General features: G+C 40.3%; 1 protein-coding gene across 1 annotated transcript; it reads right to left on the bottom strand.

Annotated features, from left to right (window-relative positions):
* Positions 1-10,215: 10,215 nt before the first annotated feature.
* iapp (islet amyloid polypeptide) lies at positions 10,216-13,871 on the bottom strand. The gene is made up of 4 exons (XM_004082859.4): positions 13,490-13,871; positions 12,673-12,772; positions 12,309-12,449; positions 10,216-11,293 (listed from the first exon to the last, which is right to left on the bottom strand). The coding sequence occupies exons 2-4, from the start codon at positions 12,750-12,752 to the stop codon at positions 11,122-11,124; spliced, it is 393 nt and encodes a 130-aa protein (XP_004082907.1). The 5' UTR covers positions 12,753-12,772; positions 13,490-13,871; the 3' UTR covers positions 10,216-11,121.
* Between the last annotated feature and the right edge of the window lie 222 nt (positions 13,872-14,093).

The following is a 14,093-nucleotide window of genomic DNA, read 5'->3' as shown; positions in this document are numbered from 1 at the left end:
AAAGGAAAAGAAAAGTGCTTTGGTTCTGTGTTTTGTGAGACTCCTATAACACAGAAAAACATCTTTAGAAGTGTGATTTATTTTCCAAATTGTAAAACTCCATTTCAGAACACTGGTTTCATGCTGAATGTTCCCTTTGAAAGACAGCTGGAGTGGAAGCAGATACCTGCACAAATGAATAACCTCTGATGGCAGAGATTACCGTTGACAGCTGGGATTCAAGCAAGTTGAAAATTGAATCAAAACATTCATCAGCCGTCATTACCGCCAACATAAACAGCTCCACAGAGCATCTGAAGCACCCAGCCATTCACGGCTCCATGAAGTCATCGGCAGATCTTGACACGATCCCGGTTCTCTGTCGGAGTGTTTGGCAGATAATGGCTGCATTGTTTTTTTGGATTCATCAGCAAAAGCAGGCACTTGTTCTATTTTTGAACGCCCCTCTGTGCAGGTGTCGACCATGCATGGGAGTATTGATGTCAGCGTCTGAGATGATCGGGTCAGTGCTAATCAAACGCAGGTTGATGCCGTGCGTCATAATTCCCCTCTTGATTGTCATTACCCCGAACAACCCCTGCGCCAACACAACACAAGACAGGATTGCGATGACAGTCGTGCCATTATAATGGATGCGGGTAAACAATGACTAATAACCGTGTTCTTTTTATGGCACAAGGAAAAGTGGGCTTAAACATGCTAGCGGGGACATTTCTGTGGTCTGTAGGGCTCTTGATCAAATAATTGAAAGCCTGTCGCTTATCATTTAGCATAGCTTTGTCATTTCAGCACATTATTACTGGCATTTACATGTTTTTGGATTCAATAAATGTGGAAAATGGCTTAAAGTGCAGAAAACATATCCATGTATACTATAAAACGAGGAGGTGGGACTACGGGCCAGGGGCCATGTTCGGCCCGTTAAACGATTTCATCAGGCCCGCCAAACTGGAATATATTATTTTGATTCTCCTTGTTAAGTTTTTATTTTCTCTGTATTTCTATTGTCTCCCCATAGGCGGTGGACTTCAAATAAATTGATCTTTGTTTAGGAACGGAAAGTTATTCTGCGTTCATGCGGTGTTGGAAGATTTTGTTGTTTTTCTGACGTGTAGATTGTTGATTCTGATTGGATGCTGCTTTGTTGACAATAAGATAGCAAAGGGGTCGCGGACATCATAATGTTCAAAAGTAATTAAAATAACAATTCTTTCAGTTGAAAACAGCTCCTCTATTTAACAGTTTAAACAATCCATTAGGACGACTGTGATCAAGGTTTCCCATTGCTGGATAAGTCCTAATCCACGATCATTTATCATAGCAAATATAGTTACATTTTTTGTTTAAATTGCTCATAATTGATTGATAAAAATTGTGGTTCAAGTCTAGAGCCTTGAGGAACACCACAGTTAATTGAATTGGGTGAAAAAACATGCAAATTTTCTAACAAAGTTGGAGTTTGTTCTTCTGCTACTTTCTGCTGATCCCTTCCAAAGTCTCCTCATCTTTCTTTACTCACCATTTCCTCTGGATTCTTCTTACTATCACATACGGCCTTCATGTCCTCCTTCTCTGCATCCATGAACCTCATCTTTGGTCTTCCTCTTTCCTGGCAGCTCCAGCCTCAGCATCCTTTGAGATCATCACTCTTCCTCCTCTCCACATGTCTAAAGCATCTTAATCTGCTTCCCTCCATTTATCTCCAAAACATCTAACATGACCTGTTCCTCTGATGTGTTCCTAACAACCTGGGACAAAAGTACAGAGGGATGGTTATGACAGACTTTAGCTTTGTTACCGCAGACATTTGACGTAAGCTACTAAAAGGAGAGATCAATTGTTTTTGACGTGTCAAAGTGTCCTTGAGCAAAAACACTGAACCCTTAGTGACTCTAGTAGTTCTGAAGCAGAGCTGCAGCCTCGTCCGTATGTGGATGAAATGTACCAGCCTCTTATGTACCAATAGATAGAAAAACATGTTTATTAAGTTATTTAGAAAATTCTCATCAGTAATGTAAAGTCTGAACAAATCGGCACAAACTTCAGAGTTTCTGTATTAGTAAAGCTCCGCCCTCAGCAACACGTGCTAAAGAGGCCATTTCCAATGAAAAGGCCATGTAAATGCACATTTCGGGCTTCCACATGCAAAACTCTTACAATCAGCAAATTCATGTCTATTGTGTAAAGAGTCACAGAGTTATGGGATGTCAGAGAGCGTGTTGATAAGGCATCGTCAGCCACATCACTAGAGTTAAAGTGTGAGAGGCTGCTGGAAGCATAGAATACCCCAAAAGACACGAGCAGAAACATATCTAGACGTCTCAAATAGAAAAATATTCATTAGCAAATGAACCGAATATTTACATAATAATTAATTCTTTATTATTAGCATTTATTTTGGCATATATTGCCTTTCAGCCACAATCACAGTACTCTATTCTTCCAACTTCTCACAAAAATGTCTGTTAGCTTCTGATGACGGGTTTAATCTAAAGAAATATGATGGGGGGGGGAAGTATGCTCAAACAATGAGAAAAATAATAAAATATGTTAATTATTACCTAATTTCTCCTTTTTATAGAAACATTTTCCCTGGTAATTACTTTTCACTCAAGGTTGCTGGAGCCTATCACTGATAGTGCTGGTAGAAGGCATTGTACTGAGAGAACAAAGAAGAGTAAAAGTTTGACCCCAGAAGTTAATTTTAATTGATTTTTAATCTAAAGAAACTGACAGTGTTTGCAAACAACAACATGCAGCATTATTTACTAACCTTTTCACCTGCTCCAATGAAAATGGTGTTTTTAACATCTTTTTGTAGCATTTTTCTCATGATATAGGAAATTATATAGATGAAGGGATGATTAAAACTGCATTTCTGAGAATTTCTTTATACATGTTCCCCACCTGACTCAAAGCTGTACAGACGGATAACTACAATATTGCTGCATTGCTAATGTTAGCTTGACGCTGAGAGGGGCTGTAAGCCAGCAATGATGGGATATCAGTGGAGGTTTACTTCCACGCCTACAGTCCCACTCACAACTCAGAGGCAAATTTCTATTGAACTACTGCAGCTCTGCAAGAACTGTGTCTGAGAAAATAACAGTTTTTTTTAATTTAGCCTAAAAACAGCACAATTCTAATAAAAAAAGCCTCCTGTGAACAATTTACAATAGATCAAAAGATGATCGGAGCAGAACTTGATATGAATTTTCCCTGATGTTTGTCATTTGCTTTATCTAGAGTATCCAATAGAAGGTGAATTAAATAAGAAAATAGCGAGTGTTGTATGGAGTGATATCTATGCCACAACACAACACACCAAACTACGTGTTTTTGCAAATGAAAATATTAAAGATTTGACTTCAAATACTTTTTCTTTGCTTTCAAATTGTTTTTTGCTTTGAAAAAAGTATGTTTGCTTTTGCAACACAGATTTTTCATGCGTTATGTGTCACCTCACTTTTTTCCTATCTTTGATTTTGCTCTCATAGGTTTCAGTTTAGCGACAAAGCTGCCATCAAACAGCTGCTGATTGGTCCAAACTATAACCAATCAGGTGACTCTGTCTTGTAACGTGCTTGGAGGCAGACATGTGTCTGAATTCCCGCCGTAACCCCTAACTACTAAAAAGCTATAAAGTGCAGGACTATGCAGGGCCCTGAATTTTAAAAGAAATTCAGACACCACGCTCACGACAGATGTGAGGTCATCGATGATCCACTGTCTTCTAAAGACAAAAATGTTGATGGTTTATTAAAAAAATACATTTAAACACATTTTTTTGTAAAAATTGTTCAGACACAATGCATTGTGGTCTATATTCTCAGATCTAGTGAGCATGGATGCACACAGGTTTTTCACAGAGAATTCTGGGAAATTTCTAGGGTTCTGGATTTTGTAATTGTAGATTCAGACAAACTAGAACATGGAGAACGTTCTAGAGGGTGAGTGGGGAAGGACTTTGGACACAACCTTGGACTTTGTGTCGGTTCTGGATTCTGCCGTTTTCAACCATTCTGGTCCGTTTCTCTCAGAGTAAAATCCAGAAGGATCAGCAAAGCAGCTAAAATAAAATAAAACAGGTTTCGTATTTATTTACGTCAGTGTAATGACCAACGTGATTAAAATGTCTGCAGCAGAAAAAAACTTCCGAGCTTCGACTCCATTGAATCTGAACTATTGTTGTATTTTCATTAATAAATGTGGAATTATGAAGAGAAAATAGCATTTTTTCACGAATTTGTTTTTATTTGGACAAAAACACAGGAGTTCTAAAAAATAAGACACTCTGTTCATTCATCTGCTTATCACTGCTGTTCATCTAATCCCAAACACTTGTGCTTTAAATCTTTTTTATCATTTTGTTTCATCAAACAGATCTTAAAGAAAATCAAAGTTTTAACTAATATTTTGCTCTGGAGGATTCACAGATGATCACATAGACCTGTAGATTTAATGTCAGCAGATAAACTTTACAGTTTCAGGAGATCCTCAGCCATAAATTCACAAATGTGACTGAATAGAAAATCATCATGCCAAAAACGAAGGAAAGAAAGTATGAATTATTGTTAAAATGTTCTTCAGCCAAAGAGAAAATCCAGGGTAAAAAGAGCTGCTTCAGCTTCTGAGCCTCAGACACCATGTTGGATAAATACAGGGATTTGATTGGTCAGAATCTGGACCAATCAGCAGCTGTTTGATGGCTGCTTTGTCACTTTAATTGAAACCTATGAGAGCAAAATCAAAGATTTTGACACACAAAACATGAAAACATTGTGTTGCAAAAGCAAAAATGTTTTTAAAAAGCAAAAAAAATTAAAGCCGCAAGCGGCGTTGTATGGCCCGCAGACGCAACCCGCCTTCCACGCCCAACTCTACGCACTACCGCGGCCCTCTCCGCCCTCACCGCCCACAAATTAAAAGCTAATCAAGGCTGGATTTGCTCATAATGCTAACTATGCTAACTATGCTAATGTGACTAAAAGTCCTAGCATAGCGATCAGCATAATCAACTCTCTCAGAAAACACATTTCCTAAAATGCTAATTATGATAACTATGCTAGCTATGCTAATGTGCCTAAATGAGCTAGCATTGCGATTAGCATCATCAACTGACTCAAAAAAACACATTTCCTAAAATGCTAATTATGCTAACTATGCTAGCTATGCTAATGTGGCTAAAAGTGCTAGCATAGCGATCAGCATCATCAACTGACTCAGAAAAACACATTACCTAAAATGCTAATTATGCTAACTATGCTAGCTATGCTAACATAGCTAAAAATGCTAGCATAGCGATCAGCATCATCAACTGACTCAAAAAAACACATTTCCTAAAATGCTAATTATGCTAACTATGCTAGCTATGCTAATGTGGCTAAAATTGCTAGCATAGCGATCAGCATCATCAACTGACTGAGAAAAACACATTCCTCCATTGGTGAGAGTTATATGTCATAAGTTGATAAAAAACCCACTTTTTCCAAAATGGCGGCTTTTCTGTTGATTTTATCTCCATAGCAACCATTTTATGTTTTGGTCCCCTCGGGAGGACGAACAGATTGACGTCAGTTTCGGACAAATCGGTAAAAGTAAACTTTTTGTCGTCCTTAGCAACAGTGGTTTTATGCTAACCACGCCCACATTCCTTATATGTCCATATCCAGTGTTTTTCAATGTATTCAGTTTCAGGCATGAATTCATGCATTCAATTTTCCCTGTTTTGTATTGAAATGCATGGGAGTTATAACAGTGCGCCACTTTGCTAGCTTGCCACGCGCACGCCGTTCAAAATCTACAACTTCTAATTCCAACATTTTTTACACAGTAGCTTGCCATTGATGCCCAAAAAGTTTTGAGACGATCGATGAAAATTCCAACGACAAGTTTAAGTTTGAATCTGGTGGTTAAGGTGTTTTTTATATAAAATTCAAGATGGCCGCCTTTTCCCGAGGTCAAAGGTCGACGAAACTCCAAAGGTGATTGTAGACTTACGCTAGGGACATGCGCGTCAAATTTCGTGAAAATCGCTCGAAAAAAAGTTCATTTTTCCATATCGTGTAAAAACGCGAAAAACTCAAAATGGCAGATTTTGGCACAAAATGGCCGCCAAACCGTAGGTCGTGTGGCCATCACGTAATGATTTCAAAACTTTCTTTGGATATACCCGACAAAGTTATCTGGGTTTCGTTAGCCGATTCTTAAAAATAAAATCCGAAAAAAATTTTTTTTGCCGAGTCAGCACTTTTTTTTGCGACGGTTTTTTGTTTACCACGGCCACATTCCTTTATTGATTTTGTCGTATGTGACATCGTTTTGTTCAGTGTGGGCCAGGGTATCGCATATTTCAGTTTCAGGCTATTCCGATAAAATATGTGCGAGCTAGCTAAAATGGCGACGGTTGCGAATTCGCCACGCGCACGCGTTTCAAATTCTACAACTTCTAATTCCAACATTTTGTCCACAGTAGCTTGCCATTGATGCCTGAGAAGTTTCAAAAAGATCGATAAAAATCCCTAGGACGAGTTTTCGTTTGTATACGTTACTAAAGGTGCTTTTTTATGAAAATTCAAGATGGCCGCCCCTTGCCAAGGTCAAAGGTCAACGAAACTTCTTTGGTAGTTGTAGAATCGTGCTAGTGGCATGTGTGTGCAATTTCGTGAAAATCGCTCAAACAAAAGTATCGTTTTCCCATATTGTCAAAAAACACGAAAATCGCCATTTCTCTGTGTTTGCCACAAAATGGCCGCCAAGCCGTAGGTCGTGTGGCCATCCCATAATGATTTCATAACTTCTTTGGGATATCTCCAACACACGTGTTTTGGTTTCGTAACTGTATTTCGAAATATTTTTTTTTGGCCCCATAAGCGATTTTAGGCCCATTCATTTTTTTGACGGGAACGCTCGCCGTGATGTCATCATCGTGGGGGGGGTGATGTTCTCTTTGCCGAAAATTCATTTTCAATTTATCCTAGGTGTGTGCCAATTTTGGTGAGTTTTCGGGTATGTGGCGGGGGTCAAATTTGCGATCTACGGATCCGTTAGAAACGGGAAGAATAATTAAAGCCGCAAGCGGCGTTGTATGGCCCGCAGACGCAACCCGCCTTCCACGCCCTACTCTACGCACCACCGTCCTCACCGCCCACGTTGATAAAGGGTAGTATAAATTGCTCAATATGCTAATTATGCTAACTATGCTAGCTATGCTAATGTGGCTAAAAGTGCTAGCATTGCGATCAGCATCATTAACTGACTCAGAAAAACACATTTTTAAAAACGCTAATTATGCTAATTATGCTAGCTATGGAAATGTGGCTAAAAGTGCTAGTATTGCGATCAGCATCATCAATTGACTCAGAAAAATACATTACCTAAAATGCTAATCATGCTAACTATGCTAGCTATGCTAATGTGGCTAAAAGTGCTAGCATAGCGATCAGCATCATCAACTGACTCAGAAAAACACATTACCTAAAATGCTAATTATGCTAACTATGCTAGTTATGCTAACATAGCTAAAAGTGCTAGCATAGCGGTAAGCATCATCAACTGACTCAGAAAAACACATTCCTCCATTGGTGAGAGCTATATGTCATGAGTTGATAAAAAAACACTTTTTCCAAAATGGCGGCTTTTCTGTTGATTTTATCTCCATAGCAACCATTTTATGTTTTGGTCCCCTTGAGAAGACGAACAGATTGACGTCAGTTTCGGACAAATCGGTAAAAGTAAACTTTTTGTCGTCCCTAGCAACAGTGGTTTTATGCTAACCACGCCCACATTCCTTATATGTCCATATCCAGTGTTTTTCAATGTATGCAGTTTCAGGCATTATTGCATGCATTCAAATTTCACAGTGGTCCATTGAAAAACATAGGAGTTATAACAGTGCGCCACTTTGCTAGCTCGCCACGCGCACGCCGTTTAAAATCTACAATTTCTAATTCCAACATTTTTTCCACAGTAGCTTGCCATTGATACCCAAAAAGTTTCGAGACGATCGCTGAAAATTCCAACGACAAGTTTACGTTTGAATTTGGTGGTAAAGGTGTTTTTTATAGAAAATTCAAGATGGCCGCCTTTTCCCGAGGTCAAAGGTCGACGAAACTCCAGAGGTGATTGTAGACTTACGCTACGGACATGCGCGTCAAATTTCGTGAAAATCGCTCGAAAAAAAGTTCATTTTTACATATTGTGTAAAAACGCGAAAAACTCAAAATGGTAGATTTTGGCACAAAATGGCCGCCAAACCGTAGGTCGTGTCGCCATCACGTAATGATTTCTTAACTTTCTTTGGATATACCCGACAAAGTTATCTGGGTTTCGTTAGCCGATTCTTAAAAATAAAATCCGAAAAAAACTTTTTTTGCCGAGTCAGCACTTTTTTTTGCGATGGTTTTTTGTTTACCACGGCCACATTCCTTTATCGATTTTGTCGTATGTGACATCATTTTGTTCAGTGTGGGCCAGGGTATCGCATATTTCAGTTTCAGGCTATTCCGATAAATTATGTGCGAGCTAGCTAAAATGGCGACGGTTGCGAATTCGCCACGCGCACGCGTTTCAAATTCTACAACTTCTAATTCCAACATTTTGTCCACAGTAGCTTGCCATTGATGCCCGAGAAGTTTCAAAAAGATCAATAAAAATCCCTAGGACGAGTTTTCGTTTGTATCCGTTACTAAAGGTGCTTTTTTTGAAAATTCAAGATGGCCGCCCGTTCCAAAGGTCAAAGGTCAACGAAACTTCTTTGGCAGTTGTAGAATCGTGTTAGTGGCACGTGTATGCAATTTCGTGAAAATCGCTTGAACAAAAGTGTCGTTTTCCCATATTGTGAAAAAACACGAAAATCGCCATTTCTCTGAGTTCGCCACAAAATGGCCGCCAAGCCGTAGGTCGTGTGGCCATCCCATAATGATTTCAAAACTTCTTTAGGATATCTCCAACACCCGTGTTTTGGTTTCGTAACTGTATCTCGAAAAAAAAAAAATCGGCTCCATTTGAGATTTCGGCCCCATTCATTTTTTTTACGGTTTTGCCGACTGTGAGGTCATCGGGTTTGGGGGGGGGGCGTTCACTTCGCCGAAAATTCATTTTGAATTTATCCTAGGTGTGTGCCAATTTTGGTGAGTTTTCGAGTATGTGGCGGGGGTCAAATTTGAGCTCAAAGACGCAGTAAGAAAGAAGAAACGTAATAATAAAAATGAAACAAAGCAGAAACAATATAGAAGTTTTTGCGGTTAGGATTTCCTATGTATTTCAATGCGGCCTCTCTTTTACTATAGGCTGGGCATGTCTTTTTGGCTTTAAACCCGTCTTTTGAGGGCTTTTTGGGGCTTTTTCGTGTTTTTGTCGTCGCTTTTGCGACTACAATTTTGTCGTTTTTGCGTTGGTGTTGTGCGTGTGTGTGTGTATTTTTGTTGCGTTACACAATTGTCGTGTCGTTGTGTGCTTTGGGCGACTTTTGACCCCATTTTTTGGCGTTTTGACGCGTTTTTTCGACGTTTTGGACTTTTTGAGTGTTCGAACCTCGTACCAGTTACAATATGGTCCTTGCAGTCTATGACTGCTGCGGGCCATAATAATAATGAAACGAAGCAGAAACAATATAGAAGTTTTTGCAGTCAGGTGGCCTATGTATTTCAATGCGGCCTGTCTTTTACTATAGGCTGGGCATGTCTTTTTGGCTTTAAACCCGTCTTTTGAGGGCTTTTTGGGGCTTTTTTGGGTTTTTGTCGTCATTTTTGCGACTACAATTCTAACGTTTGTGCGATGGTGTTGTGCGTGTGTGTGTGTATTTTTGTTGCGTTACACAATTGTCGTGTCGTTTTGTGCTTTGGGCGACTTTTGACCCCATTTTTTGGCGTTTTGACGCGTTTTTTTGACGTTTTGGACTTTTTGAGTGTTCGACCCTCGTAGCAGTTACAATATGGTCCTTGCACTCTGTGAGTGCTGCGGGCCATAATTAAAAGCAAAAGAAAAAAAATCGAATGCAATGTGGTGGCATGAGTCTCACTCCAAAGGGTTGCTGTTCCACCAAAGACCACTAGAGGCAGGGTGCAGAAAAGAACAATTCTCTTTTAACTACTATGTCACAAAGTCAACTTTTACCTAAAAACATATGGAAGCGATTCTGTAGCATAAAAGCACACGTATGCATGGATTGGTTTAAATGATTTTTTACTGTGTGCTTTTTGGACAGGCAGGTAGATGGACCCAACAGAGCTTCAAAGATTATTTTGTCCAACAGTTTTAGAGGATGGTCAAAGTAAATTCTACCACCACTTCAGCTTTGCAATGCAGAACGTGTCAGAGATAATTTACACAGTCAGAGCATAATTCATCATCTGTGGGTTCAGGAATGCAGGAATTAGCACTCTATATCTGAGATATCGATTAGTTTTACTCAGTTATTCTTGCTTTTTATTACTTCTCAGCATGTCGGCTGTATCAACATTTTAGTTTTACTCAGTCTATAGGACAGATATTGATATGCTGTTTTGAAATACCGAGGAAAATGTCTTTTGTTAAAAATACATTTCAAATCCTTGTCAGGTGAACTCTGACACTTTTGCGTCCGGTGCAATATTTTTTAATAGGAAAATTGTCCCTTGATGTGACGAACACGTTTTTCTTTTAGTTGAAATCATCTTTCACACCATTTTTCTCATAATTGTCACTTCATTTTTGTTCCGAAGCAACACTTTGTGGTAATACTCAGCATTAGGAAAGAGTTTGAATTTTCTGCCGACAAACGCCAGCAAATTTTCAGCTGAGCCTGTTTTTTTAAAGAATTTACCTGTGAAAATCAGCTCCAGTGATGAATGTGACCTTAGACAGAATTTAAAAGATACAAATCTGTTTTACATTTTATTATCAAAACAAAAAATGCATTTATCTACAATGGCTTTACATGTTTTCCCTTTTATTTAAATATGTTCCAGTTTTTTTTCTTTGCATTTCCTTAATGCTGTTGTGGAGAAACGTCACAAACCACAGCTGAGAGAGAACAACACCGTCTGGTTTAAAATAAAGGCACTGCTGCTTTTGAAATCGATGAAAACTGTGACCGGGATGTCATTTTCACCCCCCAATGCGTCCCCGCCCCCCCCGGCACTAGAGGGACAGGTAGCGACGCTGCCGTAGGTCTCTCTTCCCATAGGTGGCGGATCCCACGTTGGTCGGGACGTAGACGGTTCCGATGGTGTTGCTGGAGCGGACCAGGAAGTCTGCTAACCTCTGAGTGACGCAGGTGGCTGTGTTGCACTTCCTTTTCTCCAAGTGATGACTGCAAGGAGGAAAAGACAAGCGTTAACCCCGTAGAGCCCACCACCTTCAAGAAGTGACAGAAAATCCACCATTGGCTTTTTGTAATCCACAGGAAATTCTGAATGAGATGCCGATCAGAGCAGATCGTTCATGATCCTTTGGCTCTGACACCACTGTCTCACATTTGATTGACACATTTGAACCCTGGTGGAAGTGTTCTATGTGGAACGGTTGTGCTGATGTTGTCGGTCAGAAACAACGTCCAGGTCAGTCGTCGTCGTCTGAGGAGAAGGTTGGCTCGGCTGCAGATGCGCCGGCGGCTGCACTTGTTGTCAGTTTCCTCAGGGGGGGGGGTCCAGAATGATGGGTTTTTCTGTCAAAAATCTACATTTCTGTGTTCTCGTGCTCACAAGAAAAACTGTCTTGTGGTCTCGCTATCATTAAAAAAAAGCTGTTTTCTCGTGATAATGAGGTCGTGGATGTCGTCATCCCGAAAAAACATCCGTGGCTCACGCAGTACAGAATTGATGATCAACTTTTCAATGTTTGCATTCTTTCTATACAGCAAGTGGTCAGTAACCCTTGGTCTATCCTAGGCACTTTAACGTTGGGAGTGGGGTCATCTAGACCCACTAGACAGTGGGTCATCTAGACCCACTAGACAGTGCTCTGAACCTTTTTTCTTCAATGATTTGTGATCTTCACTGGTGTCCATGGATTACATGAAATCTTTCCACCTTTATCCACCTTTGTCATGGTAGGGGGAACACGCCAATGGAAGGGGGGGGTCATAGGATAACACAAGGGTTACGAAAATGAATAACAATGGATGAGTTTTTCCCACCAGAAACTTTTCCCACCAAAAGGATTCTGGAGATTTGTCCATTTTGAAATGAGCATGAAAATCTTTTCTACTGTCTCTAGAGAACGATGATCCACTACAGGATGGAAGAAAATGTTCGATATCCTTGAAGGGACAGAAATGCGTGTCTCAAATCTGATGCTAATGCTGTCTGATGAAGAAGCGCAGCTACCTGTTCATGGCGGCGAGATCTCTCTGCGGCCGCGGCCCCAACATTCTGAGGAACGGGTAAGCGATGAACTCGGGGAGAGACCAGTCTTCGCTTTCCGGGGGAACGTTTTCCTGCTCGGAGGACGAGGCGGGACTGAAGTACCTGATGAACAAGAAGGGGGGGGCGGGGAAAGGCCAAACCGTTTCACTCTGATGACACCCACTTCACAGCATGCAGTGGCCCCAAGAGAAAGAGGAGAAAGTGGCCACTTAGCCCCCCATCCCCAAATTGAAGCACTTTTCCAAAGACAAGCCCCCCCCCCCCCCCCCCCCCAGTTTAATGTGCAGAATTTATGGCCGTTTTTTTTTCTTTTTTCCCAACTCACCGGTGGTTTGGAGCGGCAACAACGCAGCGCAGAAACAAAAGCACCAGGAGGAGAAGCCGGTGCAGCCTCAGGTGATGCATGATGCGGGTCAGGGGGGGGCCTGCATCAACACACAGAGAGGGGGGGGGGCTTGAATAAACACATCACTGTTTTCACACGTAAAGCCTGGTTCAATGCCAGTTCAAATATGCTTCTTTTAATATTATATTTTCAATATCTCAGACAAAGGAATTTAAATGTTTAAAAGAAATGAATAAATGATCAAAAATAATACCAAATTGAGCAAAAAACATTTTTATCTAAAGTTTTTTTTAATAATAATAATAATAAAATACTTTATTTGTAAAAAATCACAAAGTGCTTCACTGAAACACAGAATATAAAAAGAATTATGGAAAAGCAATTTTAAAAACAGGTTTTCTTTATGATCAATTGTGCCTTTTCACTGCAAAAACCTCATCAAGAAGCTGAATATTTTGTTGCTAAATAACAATAAATATGTTTTAATGATAGAATTTAAGAAAAAGTGGAAGAAAAAAATCATTTTTTTTACAATCAAAAGCAATTTACTTAAAAAAATCATATTCAACTGTTAATTTCAAGAGCTTATTTCAAATAAAAAAAAATTCCTATAATTTTAGATGCATTCTTGTGCACATGTGAGACCTTCAAAGTAAAACCCAGCTTTGGTTTTTTCAAATCTGAATCTTGACAAAACAAGGGATTATTTATGAAAAGATGCAAACAGCCGTCTAAAGTCCTCTTAGTGTTGCATCTCTGCACATCTGCAGCCGCGCGTCGGACAGAAAGTCCTTACCTGCTGCTGTGCTTTCCCAGTCTGTCAGCTCAGCCGTCCAGCGCTGCAGGTCTGCAGGAGCGACGCCAACAGTTATAGGCGCTCACTCCAAACTCTGGTGACATCAGCTCCCTCCAAATATAGACATTTGATTTACATCAAAGGGGGGGTGATGCTGGTGGAGCAGGAGGGGTGGGGTGGCTTTCAGAGATGCACTCCTATACGTTCCAATGTTTTTTTAATTCACACTAACATGAGTTGGACGTCACCATCCTCATCACCGGCTTCGTCAGAGTTGTCACCAGCCGGCCCGATGGGGCCGACCCTTCACCATCCGGCGCCGGGGGCGGGACCTCTGTCAAAAAGAAAGCCGCCCTCTGGACACATGATGGAGTTTTAGGGCCACAAACTTTTGCTTCTGAGCCTCTCTGTGGAGCTTCCAGACAATCAATGATGCATGAAAAGATGGAATTCATTATTAATAAGGCATGTCTTCATACTTTAGCTAGTCTGGATTAAATAGGGGGCTAATTAATGAAGCTGTGATTAGATTTAATTAGCACTTTAAAGATATTTGACCTGGGAATGTGACAAATGTGACACATGCTTTTTTTTGGACTTCTTA

The sequence above is a fragment of the Oryzias latipes genome, chromosome 23 (assembly GCF_002234675.1).
Source record: "Oryzias latipes chromosome 23, ASM223467v1".
NCBI classification, from domain to species: domain Eukaryota; kingdom Metazoa; phylum Chordata; class Actinopteri; order Beloniformes; family Adrianichthyidae; genus Oryzias; species Oryzias latipes.
This window is presented reverse-complemented; position numbering and strand designations above follow the sequence as displayed.

What these genes read in the sequence shown, in the direction of transcription:
- iapp (XM_004082859.4), bottom strand. Translation starts at nt 12,752, where the DNA reads ATGCATCACCTGAGGCTGCACCGGCTTCTCCTCCTGGTGCTTTTGTTT. An exon ending in GTTGCCGCTCCAAACCACCG is followed by an intron (nt 12,450 to 12,672) that starts GTGAGTTGGGAA and finishes CTTGTTCATCAG; the next exon opens with GTACTTCAGTCCCGCCTCGT. An exon ending in GATCTCGCCGCCATGAACAG is followed by an intron (nt 11,294 to 12,308) that starts GTAGCTGCGCTT and finishes TCCTCCTTGCAG; the next exon opens with TCATCACTTGGAGAAAAGGA.